This window comes from Aotus nancymaae, unplaced genomic scaffold (genome assembly GCF_030222135.1).
Source record: "Aotus nancymaae isolate 86718 unplaced genomic scaffold, 86718_ANA_hifiasm-v0.15.2.pri h1tg000040l, whole genome shotgun sequence".
Taxonomy (NCBI): Eukaryota; Metazoa; Chordata; class Mammalia; order Primates; family Aotidae; genus Aotus; species Aotus nancymaae.
The window spans coordinates 120965385-120979321 of NW_026988454.1; the positions used below are offsets into that span (position 1 = coordinate 120965385).

Genomic DNA, 13937 nt, shown 5'->3' on the forward strand with positions numbered 1-13937 from the left:
GCGTATAAATTCAAGAAGGCAACCTATTAATTAGGAATAAACCATCAGCAGGAAATTCCTTTCTAATATGTGCTTATCTATAAGAATTGCTGTCTAAATATTATCCTAATGTTAAACCACAACTTTTCTGAATAAAAAAATGTGGCAGACCAAATTAAAGAACAGAAGATTTCTAGGAATCTATGTTGGTTTGTCTATTGTGGCCAAAGGCTTACTAAATCACAAGTTAAGCTCAAACAAGAAGAGAAAAAGACCAAATAGAATCCAGAAAAAAAATAAAAGTCCAAATTTCCATCTGAAAACCAGACTAGACGTTTTTACTTTTAATGAGATAAAAGACGCAATTTACTATTACCAGGCACCCATGAAGAGTAGATTCTAAGTGGTCATGGGCTGGACATGGCACTTCAGCACAAGCCATCAGACCCAATATTTCACAAGATCTGGTACCTTTCAAATAATTCCCCTGGGTAACACACCAACCAATTGACGGGTGCTGTTATCAGTTTCATTGATGTAATGTTTAAAGCAGTTTTACTTCCATACCTGCTGCTGAATCTGTCCTGCCTGGACAACAATCTGCTCTGTCGAACTATTGCTGTTTGCTGTATACTGCTCCATGGTCCCTCCAAGTGAGATTCCTGTCCACTCTGGAGATCCTAGAAGGCTGTGAGGTACACTCCTATTAGAAAGGTGGGGAAAGAAACTAAAGTGAGATTGTCAATAAAGGCCTTACCAGACAATCAACCTGGATAATTTACCACTGTACTTTATTTGCAGGAAAACAGGATAATAGGAAATGTTTATATTCAGTTATCATTTTTAGCTAAGATTACATGGAACAATCATAATAACATAATGCTATTTTCATGTTTCTAAAATGCTTTCAGTCATTTCTTATTGGCAATCTTACCTTTCAAAACTGTCAGAGCAATACCTACACCTTAGAGATACTCATTAAGCTACAAAATCACTTTAATACAAGGCCTATATAACACTGATTTTCAGGTTTGCACATATACTCTAGAGAATAAAGCTTCTTTAAGTTGTAACACATAATTGCTTCCCTCCAAACATGTTACTCAAGTGCACTACATATGGTAGGCAAAATTTACCCTTCTCATAGACTTTAAGAGTTGAAGATCCACTTTCAAAAATAAGGACACAATTAGATAAACTGAAGTGGTATCTGAGACATTTAATAAAGACTTTGTTAAAAAATTTAAATGATATAAATTAGAAATGGGCAATGCATCTTGGAAATATGGGAGGGACAACAGATACATAAACAAAAGCGTAGATAGTCCTTTCTCTCCAATTTTTCACCAGACCCTCATAAATTCCAATATCTAAATGATAAAATGATGTGACCTAACTGAGCTGCTCATTATAATGGCAAAGTAGAGTACTACTCTACATAAATCCACACATGCTGGTGGAATTAATCACTTGTAAGGTTTCTCAATACAGTCTGAAAGAAGAAATCAAAATATGTGCAAGTGTACGTCCAAGTACTTAGAAAGAAGTGTATTGATATCTAAAATTTACTTTGAAATGCTTTAAAAAAAAGAAAAGAAAAATGGATGTATGGGTGGAGAAATATCTGGTAAGGCAATTATAGTAAGATGTTAATAATAGACTCTAACTGGCAGGTATACAGTGTTTATCTTCAAATTCCTTTGATTTCACTGCACACTTGAAAATTCTTATACCAGAATGTTGGGTAAAAATATAATAAAATTTAATCAAAATAAAAATTAAGCCCATTACATAACCAAAATGGATACAATATAAGAATATATAAGCCATAAATAATAGGCTGTGTCATCACAGCAAGATGACTTGTGGCCATATGGTTCTCCAAAGCACTGCTCTTGCTCTAGTGGAATGCTCACTAGGCAAATTTCTAGCTATAATTTGGATTTACATATAGATTGGCCAACAAGGAGTAAATATAATCAGCAACATAAATAAACTCAGTAGTTATTTTTCATTCCACACTGGCCAACTAGTTTTCTTATTTTTTATACCAGTCTCTTTGGAATTGGTTGACTACTAAGTCTGCTCCTCAGAGATTCTGGGTACAGAACAGAAAATCAGGTTTTCAGCCAGACTGTGAGTCTATTAGGGACACTGACAGGCTTCTCTAAATTCTATTTTGTCTCTAATACACAATACATTTGTGTTTGTAAACTTATTATGATGTAAAAGAATATATATGATTCCATTTATATAAAATCTCCAAAAGACATCAGTAATCTAGAGACAGGAAATAGATCAGTGATTCCTTGGGAGTGGAGGATACAGGGAGATAGGAAAGAGGGAAGCTGATTGGCATGGAGCATTAGGAACGTTGTAGGGTGATGAAAATGTTTTATATCTTCATTGTGGTAGTGGTTGCACAGGTATACAGATTTGCCAAAGCTCATCAAAATACTTAAAATTATTACACGTTGTGTCTAAACTATCTCTCAATAAACTTACTTTAAAAATAAGGATCATGAAAGGAATGTCTTTTAGGTTTCAATGCCTTCCCCACTCCAAATTTCCTTCTTGTGTGATATTTTTTTCCTTGACTAATATCCAGACGATTACATCTTTACAAGAATATAACTTGAAGCACATGATAATGACTAACAGATGTAACACACAGATTTTCTTCTTAACTAGTTTATCCTGGTTATCAAATTGGTTTACAAATAAACCAATTTAGCAATATTTAAATCTACTATACTTTGAAGAGTAAAAAAGAATGCAGCTTCAAATCTAACAGGAGTTTTTTCTCACATTAATGACAAAGTGATTTAGCCTGTATCATGATATCGATACTGTTAATGGTTAATGCTATAAGTAACTGGTTTCAGTAAATCCCTATGTTCCTACTACTGTGAGCTTTAGTTAGCAAGACTGCAACACAATCTGATAGTCTTTCCTGAAGTGCCTCTGCCCAAGATTATGACAAACTAAGTTAGACAGATTTAGTCTGTCTAGCTTTTGTTCCTAACACAAAGTTTTGAATGGTTTTTCCTCAAAGAGAGAGGAATAAATAATAAGAGTGTTTATTCTGGCTAGCATGAAAATTGTGTTCCTAGTGCATTCTCTTCTCAGTGCAATTCTTTGCCCCACTATCCCGAGGTGCAAAAGCTGAAATTTAGCCAACCACTCACTAGGAACCCATTCTATGTGGACCCACACACACTCCAAAGCTAAAACCTTCAGAAACTCAACTAGTAGTGTAAGGATATGAAAAGCCCTAAGATTACCACAGTTAATCACTATCAGGCAAAGCCTAGAACAGGAGCTTTTTAACTTTTTTGATCACAACCCTTAGTAAGAAACACATTTCATTATCACAACTCAGCACACACATAATGTATAAAACATGTAACTGAAATAAAGGGTCATGAAACAGTATTTACCTTAAACAACACAAGATGCACTCTGATATTTTCTGTTCTTTTTCTTTCTTTAAGAGAGGGGGGTCTCCCTTTGTTAGGCAGGCTGGTCTTAAAACTCCTGAGCTCAAAGGATTCTCCCACCTCAGCCTCCCAAAGTGTTGGGATTATAGTCATGAGCCATCATCACGGCAGATACCTTCTATTATTTAAAAATTCTCATCATTAGCTCAATTTCTTTCACAACTCAACAAGTGGGTCCTGATACATGTTTGATAAAAGACTAGACTACAACAAAGGGCTGTCCAGCTTTCTCATCATTCTATCAGTTTCTGGATTGGAGCTTTCTAATGCACTTCTCTCCACTAACTACATACCATGTGCCAGACACTGTTCTGAAGGTTTTAAAAATAAAAAGAAATATCTGAGGAAGATCTTAACTTCAAAGAGTTTTTAAGTTTAGTAATGGAGTGAAAACCTACACTGGAATCCTAAGAGATAAAGTAATACAGGAATTTGGAGGACAGAGATTTGTTCCAGCAGGGGATAAGTCAACAAGGCTTAAACAAAAAAGGTACTATTTGAAGTGTTTTTGTTTTTTCTTTGCTATCAGAGGTCTGTCTGCAGGATGAACTGGTCTTAAGTGAGAGAAAGATTTAGCTATGTGATGATGTGGAAGAAGGTGAAGTACTACAAATCAAGAGAGTATAAAAACAAGAACAGAAATATTTCAGCATGTGACCAGCAGACTAAAAGGTCCCATGTCTGAAGAAAAGCTACGGGCCAACTCCTGTCTCTCGAAATACCAGGCAAACAAATTATTCTGCAGATTGGTGGAGATTTGAAAGGTGTTTAGCAAAAAAAGTGACTGGATTATAATGCTTTTTAGAAAGATGCCAAACAAAAGTATTTAGTGGTTTTGAAGTGACCAGGACATACCTATTTTTAAATCCTAAGGTTAAATCGTCTATTCCAGGCCAGGACACAGTGGCTTATGCCTGTAATCCCAATGTTTTCGGAGACCAAGATGGGAGGATGGCTTGAGCCCAGGAGTTCCAAGTTACAGTGAGCTATAATTGCGTCACTGTACTCCAGCCTGGATAATAGAGGAAAGCCCTGTATCTAAAAACAAACAAAAAAACTTTTCAAAGGCAAATATAAATATTTTTTAGACTATTCAAGCCATATCGTCTCATCTGCTAATGCGGATAACGTGATGATCAAATGAAGTAAGAAAATGACTGAAACAACAATAAAAAACTCATCCTAAAAAGTGAAAATAAAACCTGTCCCCAAAGTTTTAGTAATGAAAGAGCACTGGAATACGAATTTTCTGAAACCTACCAGTTGTATAACCTTAAATGTGAATTTAGAAATGAGCACCAGATACTAAAGACCTCCTCTGTGTGCCAGAGAATGCACCAGAAGATTCACAGGAGTAAAAATAATTTTTAGAGTCCTAGGACAAATCTCCTTTTCTTCCCCAAAGAACTCAGCCAATTCCCCAAGGAACTCAGCAGAACACATTAAAACAAGTCAGAAACTCGTTTTTTCAATCTTAGGAAAAAATATAGTTCTAAATCCCTTCTACTTGAACCTCCACACAAAATAATAACGGTTTCCAAAATATTCCTTAGCAACACATACAAGTGGTTTACCAACTGGGTTTTCCCCCCTAAACTATCACTACTACTGCCCACTTCCCTATCCCATCTTCCCGCCTCAAACAGTATAATTTGCTTCCTCAGCACATGCTTTTCTGCAAGCAATGCTCTTCCATCTGCGGAAGAATTACCATCATTCTTCAAGGCCAATCAAAAGTGCAGCGCTGATAAGCTTTTCACGGAGGCTAGCTCACGCATTGATACTTCACAGCACTGAACTTGGCCCCTTTATAGCACTAACAGGTATTAACTATCTGTTCACCTGTCAATTTCCATCAGGTAGGCACAGTTCTTATTTACCTCTACGCATTCCTTCCCCAACACATGGATTATATCTGGCATATACTAACTGCTGGATAATTGGTTGCCAACAGCAACCTCTCAACCTAAGGAAACTCCCACAACACTCTGTTAAAGTTTCTAAACATTTGCTGAGAAAACGTTAACACAGGATAAGAGTGTATCAGAATAAAATAAACCAAGAGATGAGTGGACTGAGTCAAACCTGACAAAAAGTAACATAGAAAGGTGAAAGCAAAAACAAAGGACCCACTCCCCCCAAAAAATGTACTACATTCCCAAGGGAGGGATAATTCACAAAATGAGCAGTGGATAAAACTAATAATATGAAAAGCAAGTTGTGCAGCCTCCGGGAAAAAGAATGCGCAGGGCTATCCATCTTCTAAGAGTGAGGTTCCAGGCACCGAAAGGACTGGTCTTACAGCCCGGGCAAGAAAGGGAGACCGCTTGGTTGGGCTCCAAGACGGAGGTGTGCGGTCCTGCTTCGGCGAACGGGGCGGGGAGGAGAGGAAATGACGAGCCAAAAGGGGTGGTAACGGCGCCAGGCCGGAGACTCGGGCGGAGCGGGCTGGGAGGTGGCGCGCGGCGAAGCAGGGGGAGTGGGCGAACTAACGGCCCCCACTCCCCACCAGGGAGACTGCGGGGGCGGGCCCTTAGGGCTCCGAGGCGAGAGCGGGCCAGCCCCCTAGCCAGCCCCACTTGGGACCCCGCGGCCGCAACGGGCACCCTCTCCAGGCCTCTCCTTCCGACCTAGAAGGGCTGTAGACAGAGGGACCAGGCTCGCGGGGGGCGGGGGGTGCGGGCCCGGGGGAGGCTTCCAGTCCCAAGGGCCGAAGCGTGGAGAGTGCAAGGGCAGGTTTAAGTGTGCAGCCAGAATGACCAGGAGAAAATCGCGGAGGCCCAGGGAACGCGTCTCCCCTAGTGTAGGGCCATTCGTGGCCCTAGGCCTGGGGCCTGAGAACCTGGGCCTAAGAGTCGGGAAACGGGGACGCATTCCCAACTGGCCCTGGCACTCTGCGAAGGTCGGGGGCCCCAACGTGCCTGCTCCCGGGGGTGCCATCCCCGCGCGGGGCGGCCCCTGCAGGCTTCGGGCGGGAGTGCCCCGAGGCACTCGCAGGCTCCGGGCCGGGGCTGCCGGCCGCCCCACTCGGCTAGGCTCAGCTAGACTCCCCGGGCTCGACGGGCGCCTGGGCCTCTCCTGAGTGGTCAGCGAGACCCGCCAATCGGGGCGCTGGGGCCGGCTCTGGGCCGCTGGATATTGGCTCCTCACACTCACCGTGCCTCGCTCCCCCGGTTCGCTGCCCGCGCTGATTGGCTCCAGTACCGGACTTCGAAACCCAATCAGAGGCTCCAGCCGCCGCTGCCGCCGCCACTGCCGCTGCCTCGCAAAATGGCGAACCTGAACAAAGGGGAATCGGGCCTCCCTCCAACCGCTTTCGCGCAGGCGCCTCTGAGACCACGCCCCCTAACTCTAGTTCTGGGCTCGCCCCACCCCTTTGGAGGAGCAACGCGCAGGCGTCCCCTCCAGCCACGCCCACCTTCTGATTTAACACCACTTCCAGCCGAAGGAATACGCAGGCGCCTTCAAGAAGCGCCAGACCCTTCAACTCAAAACACTACCTTGAGCTTAGTACTACGCAGGCGCTAACTAGCCCCTTTGCCAACTGCCCACCCCTTTCCAGGCGGCCACTAGGACACACTCCTGCGGCTACTACGCAAGCGCCACTCTCTTCCTGACTTGCAGTGGGCATTCTCGTTACGCATGCGCGGGCGGCGGCGGGGAAACCACGGAATTTACTGCCGGAAGTTCGGCGGCCATCGCCAAAGAGTGTGGGCTCGGCTAGCAAGCTAGAGGGGCTCGTTTCCGCCCCGCTACCGGGCGGGGGCGGCCATCTTTGGTGCGTGCAATTAATGGCTGTGGCGGGATTGGCTCCGCGTTTGGGTTGGTCCGCTGTTCCCCACCTACCAGGGTCGTATCCGGAGCCCTTCCCCGCGGGGCGGGGACCTCCAAACAGCCGACTCCTTTCCAGGTGAAGGGTGAGTCGGGTAAGTTGCGGCTTTGAGCGAGCCTCCTCGCACCCTCCATAGGAACCCAGGACAGACCCTGCATCCTCGTGGACCCGCCCTAGGGTAGGAGACAGAGAATGGGAGGCTCCTCTTGACTCTTTCCTTCTCCCATGCACCGCCCAAAAAAGAGGGGGGTGAAGGTTCCTTGAGAGGCCGCCTTCCTTTCCCCACGCTTGGGGCTCACGCTCGTACCCTGTACACTCTGGTTGCGGCTTAACGGGACTGTGGCCAAGTCCTTCCTGTTTTCTTCTAAGCCACACCCACGGGGGAAATACTTCTGCGTCGTGCAGAGAAAAGGGGAGCGTCCTAAGTACGCCTTGCTCGGGAGCGGCAGTGGAGAAAGGAGGAGGCGTGTCTTAGGATGGGCTTTGCTTCGGCTGGCGGAGCGGGGCACTCCAGGAAAGCGCGAAATGAGAGCAGATCCAGGCAACCTCCGAACCTAAGCGTTCTTCCTCTTTGCCCCAGAAGAGTTTTGTATTACTTCCCAGGGGCCGAACGAACTCAACATTCATCGATAAACGTTGGGGGAAAAATCCTATTAAGTGGGTATACAGGGCAATCAATATTATATACTGAGGCTGCCTGTTTTTACTTCCTTTTCCCTTCTCATAGGAAACACTTAAATTCTGGAAATAGCGACTCAGTATCATGGCCAGCAGTCTTAATGAAGATCCAGAAGGAAGCAGAGTGCGTAACAACTATTCACTTATTAGTGAACTGAAATTTATAATAATGGAGGTCAAAAGCCTAAACACTTTTAATTAATGATTGAATTATCTTTTTTTCTGTCTAGCTGATTCACTTAAGCTCAAAATTCTTGGCAGGGATCATCCATTACTTTCTGTTTACACATGCTGTAATTCATTGTAGTTATGTCACATCCTGCAGATTTGGCTTTAAATCAGATTGCAGGAAGGGGTACAGGGAGAGGTAGTGGTAGGGGACAAAATGCAGAAAAATAAATAGCTTATTATTTTTCTGCATCTAATAAAACATTGTCTTTTCCTTTGCACATTTTTTAGATTACTTATGTGAAAGGAGACCTTTTTGCATGCCCCAAAACAGACTCTTTAGCCCACTGTATCAGTGAGGATTGTCGCATGGACGCTGGGATAGCTGTCCTCTTCAAGAAGAAATTTGGAGGGGTGGAAGAACTTTTAAATCAACGTGAGTTTTGGAAACCGATTACCTGGTTTGCCCTGGCTGGAGCACTTCTTGATCTGTTACACTTTAATAAACAAGATATACGTGCAAAGAGGGGATTCCTAAGAACCAAATGTTTTTAGATTTTTTCCTCCCCAAGAATGGCCTCTAGTTTGGACCCTTATATCAAACCTGAACTCCTGTGAAGGTTTTTAATCTCTTTCTCATCTATCATAAAACCTTCTTCACGATATTACTGCACTTCTCAGAAACTTGTAATAACTCTGAAATGCTTAACACAGTCTATAGGTTGGCATTTAAGATCTTCTACTTACCAATACTCTGCTTTTTCTTCAAAGAGGAATTTAGAAACCTCTTCTTCCTTACAGACCCATCCCATCCCTTTCTACTGGTGACTTTAAACCAGAAACGTGCACTAAAGTCCTATTGTGAAGCTTCTGAAAGTTTCTCAGACCACGTTCCAGGCTTATAGAATCAGTGTCCACAGTGATTCTTAGCCTTAAACAAAGGCAATTTCTTACTGCTTTGTATTGTAGTTATTTGTAACAATTATACCTTCTCTGGATTGAAAAGTCTGTCATAATTTCTTTTTTATATGTCTGTATTCCTTATAATGCCTTATACAGCTCTTCGTACGTAAAAAGATAATTATTGAATAAATACACATTTGGCAAATAAACTATACATTCCAACACAATTTAAAGGCAATAGACAAAGTTTGTGGACAAATGAGGGTATATTTGAAAGTAGAAGCAAGACAGAAGTTGGGTTGTGAGGAAACATGTTTGTAAAAAAGCTGTAAGTTAAGGAATGTAGTGTTTGGGAATGCTGATAAAAAGCAAAGTGTTTGTGGGAGACAGTAGGTCTTCCCTATTCCCTTCAATGTTGAATATTAGTTCTCAGGTAAACTTGTAAAGATTTAAAAATCTAAGAATAGAGATCAGTGTTTGGTTTGCTTTTTCATTTCTACTATTAAATAACTTTTTCTTAGAAAAGGAATCTGGAGAAGTGGCTGTTCTGAAGAGAGATGGGCGATATATATATTACTTGGTAAGATGGGACCAGCCCTTTTTCTTTTTTTTCAGGGCCAATTCTTAATACATTTTAAGGATTCGTGAACAGATGGGCTGCACTGCATTTGTGTTGATCATGATGTTCCATTCTAGACAACTAAGAATGTCAAAAAGCTTCCTATCTTATGACTACTCAGGTCCAGCGATGGCAGCTACTTGGAGCACTGGGTTAGAAAGGAATGTGAGGCGACATCCCAGCTGTATGGGAAAGTCCTGTGCCATTTACCAAAGGCTTGTTCTGAGACTTGCAAAAGTTAGGAATGCCTCCTATACTATATTTCCTAAGCAGAGTGAGGTAAAAACAATAATGTGTCAAGAGACAGAGTCCTCAAAGGAGCTTTTCTCTTATTCCATGTCAAATAGCACACTGACAGCAAGGGACTGAAAAAAAAATAAGTGCAGAGCCAAATAATACCTAGCTCCTCTCCTAACTACTGCTTGAATGTAGGGTTCTTCAACAGTCCAAGATGTTATTTGGTCCCTGAAAGGGTGTGGCTTCCTTGGTGATGGTAGTGGGTAACTTACAGCTAACCCCCTACAAGCCTGATCTGAATGGCAAACTGAGTAGGGAGATGTCCTAACCCCTTTGAATTCTGTCCTTAAAGCTTATGTGGCTTCCAGTGTTTTTACTTTGCGACACCACCAGTTTTTTCTGTTGTTTTATATAGAGACATCAAGCAAGCAAGCATAGTTGTCAAATAAATAGAGGCCTTTTTTAGCAGGAAATTTTCAGGTCATATGCATTCTTCCTTGTTACAGATATGCAGCTTATCTCTTGGAAGTGGCACAGAGAATTTCACCTACCTTGCTTAAAAATACTGACATTAGACACCACCTGCTAATCTTGGGTTTCCTGGGAAAAGGAAAGATTACTACGTGGCAGAATCTGGGTTTCTCAGTCTCTACTTAGTGGATTTCTTGAGGATCTCCCATAACAGTGTGGAAGGGGCAATATGACATGACATTTGTCATCCTCGCTCTAGGCTAATTCAATAAAAAATGCCCTTTTTTCATTATCAGGATGTTGGGGGAATGGGATGATTTTCTTTGGCTATCATTTTGGGATGATGAAAGTTTGAATCCTTTATGCTCAGATTACAAAGAAAAGGGCTTCGCACAAGCCAACTTATGAAAACTTACGGAAGAGTTTAGAGGCAATGAAGTCTCATTGTCTGAAGAATGGAGTCACCGACCTCTCCATGCCCAGGCAAGGAAATCTATGGCCATAAATGGAGATTTAATTGATTAGTGGGGGTTTACTGTCTTACCCAAAGACAATTTAAAAGCTTAACCCAAAATACAGATTTAAAGATGGATAAAAGTCAAAATTTTGTAAAACTACCAGTAAACCAGTTGTCTGGGCTTAGGCCAAGGCACAGCCGTTTTCTAGCTTGAGTTGAATGTATCATGACAATTACCTTGAAATACACACCTGCCTCAGCCTACTTAGCAGAGAGGAACCATTGTTATTCAGTCACATTTGTTGAATTCTCAGCGCCCTCTGCTTGAAGCTGGACCTCTATTCCTGAAGCAATATAAGCTGAAGAATCAAGACTGAATAATGGTGGTTTCCCTCTTGGACCACTTCCCGTCTCCCAGACCTATTACTTTGTGTCAAGAAAGTTGTAAATTATCACTGCCTTTTATACTGCATGCTTGTTTGTGGTCAGTGTGGGTAATAGCTGGAGGATCTGTCCCTGATGTAACTTCTTAGACCTTAGCTATTGGGAACTTAAGGGAATGACTTTGAGGGTTCAGTAGTTCCTTTGCTTTCTTTTCAGGAAATCGGCCTCAGCTCTTCCTGTCACCCTGGTAGTTTTGAGTCAATGCTGAGCATGCATGCAGTTTTATCTCGAGTCCCATGTTATTTTGAGTGTGGCTGCAATGTCCCTTATTTTACACTAGTCTTTGATATATTTATGGTGTATGTAACAGAAACTTTTTTTTAAATCACAATTTACTGACTTAATTATCAAATTATGAGATGAAATTAGCAATTTTGAGTCTCTTATTCCATAGGGATGTTGAAGATCACAAGAGTAACATCTTGGAAGGTGTGAGGTAGTATAGTTTTATGGACTGAGTTTACTGAGTTTATTCTCACCAAGGTGTTGCAAAAACCTTATTCCTGGATTGCAGCCATTTTGCCATTTCCTAGCGTTCCATCTTGACTTTCTTTTTTGCAGATATCCTGTACCTCATCCCTTTTCTCCTTATTTTTTTTAACATTCTGTTACCGTAAGTGTATGTTTAAAATACCAACCTTTCCCCATCCATCCACAGCCAATTTTAGTCAGTAGTCATAGAGGGAAAATGAGTCTCCCATGCCATGACAGTTACACGTTTCTAAATGTAATATGAAATAGTTGGAAAGTGGTATCTTATTAGACAAAAAGAAGTGATAGTTTTTAGATGTTAGAGCTGTCCAGGAAAGGTCTTAGGTGACTCACAACAAGAATCAACTTCCAAACTCCTACCATGGTTGCCTATAAGGGTGTGAGACTAGATTATTTGTTTTTATGCTTTGAGTGGATATAGCTGACAAGAGAGAAGGAGCAGTTTCCTATATACTTTCATCACCATCAATGGAGATATTTTGTCTTTTTCAGGATTGGTTGTGGTCTTGATCGTCTGCAATGGGAAAATGTATCTGCGATGATCGAGGAGGTATTTGAGGCAACAGACGTCAAAATTACTGTGTACTCACTCTGAATCAATAAACATTTTGGATGTTTCCATGTTCTCCTGTGTCATCTCTACTGGGCCATAGGACTGCGCAAACCTACGTTAAAATCGGCAGAGGAAAGTTTCATGGGAAGTAGTCTGTTTCACAAGACAGACTTTGGTTGCTGTATTCAAGTATTTGGACTAGGACTGTGGAGGAGGGGTTGCTTATGATATATTGCTGTGTTTTTTTGCAGAAAAGTAAGGAGTGGGTGGCCTGATGATAGGTCTGGAAACCAGATTGTTGGGACTATGACCTTTGTTTTGCTCCAGTATGCTACATGATTTGTTTGGCCGGCCGCTAGGTGGCAGCATTGGTTCTACGTCTCTGAATTTCTCTTAGAAATTTCAGGAAAGATGATCATTCCAGATAGTTTGCCATTTTTTTGTCATTTGTGCACATAACTTGGTGTCATCCTTATGTCATCAGAATCTTCTGAGGGGAGAGTTTTCATTTTAATTGCACAATTCTACATTGTTAACAAAAAATTTGTGGTGATAAAAAAATGGAAAAATAAATCTTTGGGGGATTTAGGAGGTTCTGTGCTAATGTCTGTTTGTTCTGGTCTTGGGTAATGGAGGATTCACCTGCAACTTAATTTCAAACGGTCAGACAAAGGGTCCAAGTGGGAGGAAAAGCAAAGTGAACAATAAGAAAATTGGACAAGTCAAAAGGCAGGTTTTTAGAATCTCCTCACGGTGAACTTTTTCTCTCTTTTGTCCACTGCATGGTTTCTGTGATTGAACCTGTCTGAATTTAATCATTAAAACATGTGAAATAATATATGTCAAATGCCTAGCAGAGTATTTAGCACAGAGTAGTGACCCAATAAATCAGTGATTCTCAAAAATCCATATGAACCTTCTTTAAAAAATAAAGGCCACTTCCTCTCAAAAAATTCTCACATCTGTCATCCCAGCACTTTGAGAGGCTGAGACTGGAGGATCACTTGAGCCCAGGAGTTTGAGACGAACCTGGGTAACGTAGCGAGACCCTGTCTCTACAGAAAAAAAAAAGCTGGATGTGTTCGTGCATTCCTATAGTTCCAGCTACCCTAGAAGTTGAGGCGGGAGGATGGCTTGAGCCTGGGAGGTTGAAGTTGCATTGAGCTGTGGTTGTGCCACTGTACCCTAGTGTGGGCAACAAAACAAGATCCTGTCTCAATTTAAAAAAAAAGTATAATTTGGTGGTGGAGTTGGATGGCCACTTTTGTGTTTTTAACCTCCATAGAAGATTCGGATGTGTAGCCAACTGGGATCTAAATAGTCCCCTTTACTTCTGAAGCTACAAAGACCAGTCCTCTATTGTGTTCTTGGTGGGAAAATAAAGTTCATGGATTTAGCCAGTGGTTCAGTATCAGAGCTATTGGGGAAACGATGTTTTCTTTTTTTCCCCTTACTGTGGTAAAACAGCCAGACTTGTTATTGATTTTCTTCCCAGAGTGACTTTGGGCCTGTCACAGGACTTGCTGCTTTCCCAAGTATAAAAGAACAACTGTATTTTAGAAGGGGCTGGTTTAAACACCAGGAAAGTACTGGTTAAATATAAT

The 13937-nt window shown here is 41.8% G+C and overlaps 2 protein-coding genes across 12 annotated transcripts in view; one reads left to right on the plus strand and one right to left on the minus strand.

The window, feature by feature from the left end:
* NFYA (nuclear transcription factor Y subunit alpha) overlaps positions 1 to 7066 on the minus strand; it is a 26563-nt gene extending 19497 nt beyond the window's left edge. The window contains exons 1-3 of one of the 8 annotated variants that reach the window (XM_021676098.2): positions 6636 to 7066; positions 3420 to 4511; positions 547 to 682 (exon numbers count right to left, since the gene is read on the minus strand). In XM_021676098.2, coding sequence (XP_021531773.1) covers positions 547 to 621 — 75 coding nt within the window. In that variant the 5' untranslated portion in view covers positions 622 to 682; positions 3420 to 4511; positions 6636 to 7066. Of the gene's footprint in view, positions 1 to 546; positions 683 to 3419; positions 5637 to 6635 lie in introns of those variants that run through there. The other 7 variants (XM_012448574.3, XM_064361068.1, XM_021676100.2 and 4 more) reach the window with 7 other exon arrangements.
* Positions 7067 to 7120: 54 nt separating this feature from the next.
* On the plus strand, positions 7121 to 12399 carry OARD1 (O-acyl-ADP-ribose deacylase 1). Of its 4 annotated transcripts, none has more exons than XM_012448586.3 (6): positions 7121 to 7257; positions 8039 to 8113; positions 8449 to 8593; positions 9582 to 9640; positions 10758 to 10870; positions 12273 to 12399. In XM_012448586.3, exons 2-6 carry the CDS (start codon positions 8075 to 8077, stop codon positions 12373 to 12375), a joined length of 459 nt encoding a protein of 152 aa, XP_012304009.1. In that variant the 5' UTR covers positions 7121 to 7257; positions 8039 to 8074; the 3' UTR covers positions 12376 to 12399. The 4 variants fall into 4 exon arrangements, with proteins under 4 accessions (XP_012304009.1, XP_012304007.1, XP_012304008.1 ...); XM_012448584.2 differs by lacking the exon at positions 7121 to 7257 and adding an exon at positions 7264 to 7489; XM_012448585.3 differs by lacking the exon at positions 7121 to 7257 and adding an exon at positions 7264 to 7405.
* Positions 12400 to 13937: the final 1538 nt, after the last annotated feature.

Bases quoted from the DNA above. Each gene is read 5' to 3' on its own strand.
- OARD1 (XM_012448586.3), top strand. From the start codon at position 8,075: ATGGCCAGCAGTCTTAATGAAGATCCAGAAGGAAGCAGA. The intron at 9,641-10,757 runs GTAAGATGGGAC...CTTTATGCTCAG, and splicing joins GGCGATATATATATTACTTG to ATTACAAAGAAAAGGGCTTC. The intron at 10,871-12,272 runs GCAAGGAAATCT...TGTCTTTTTCAG, and splicing joins ACCGACCTCTCCATGCCCAG to GATTGGTTGTGGTCTTGATC.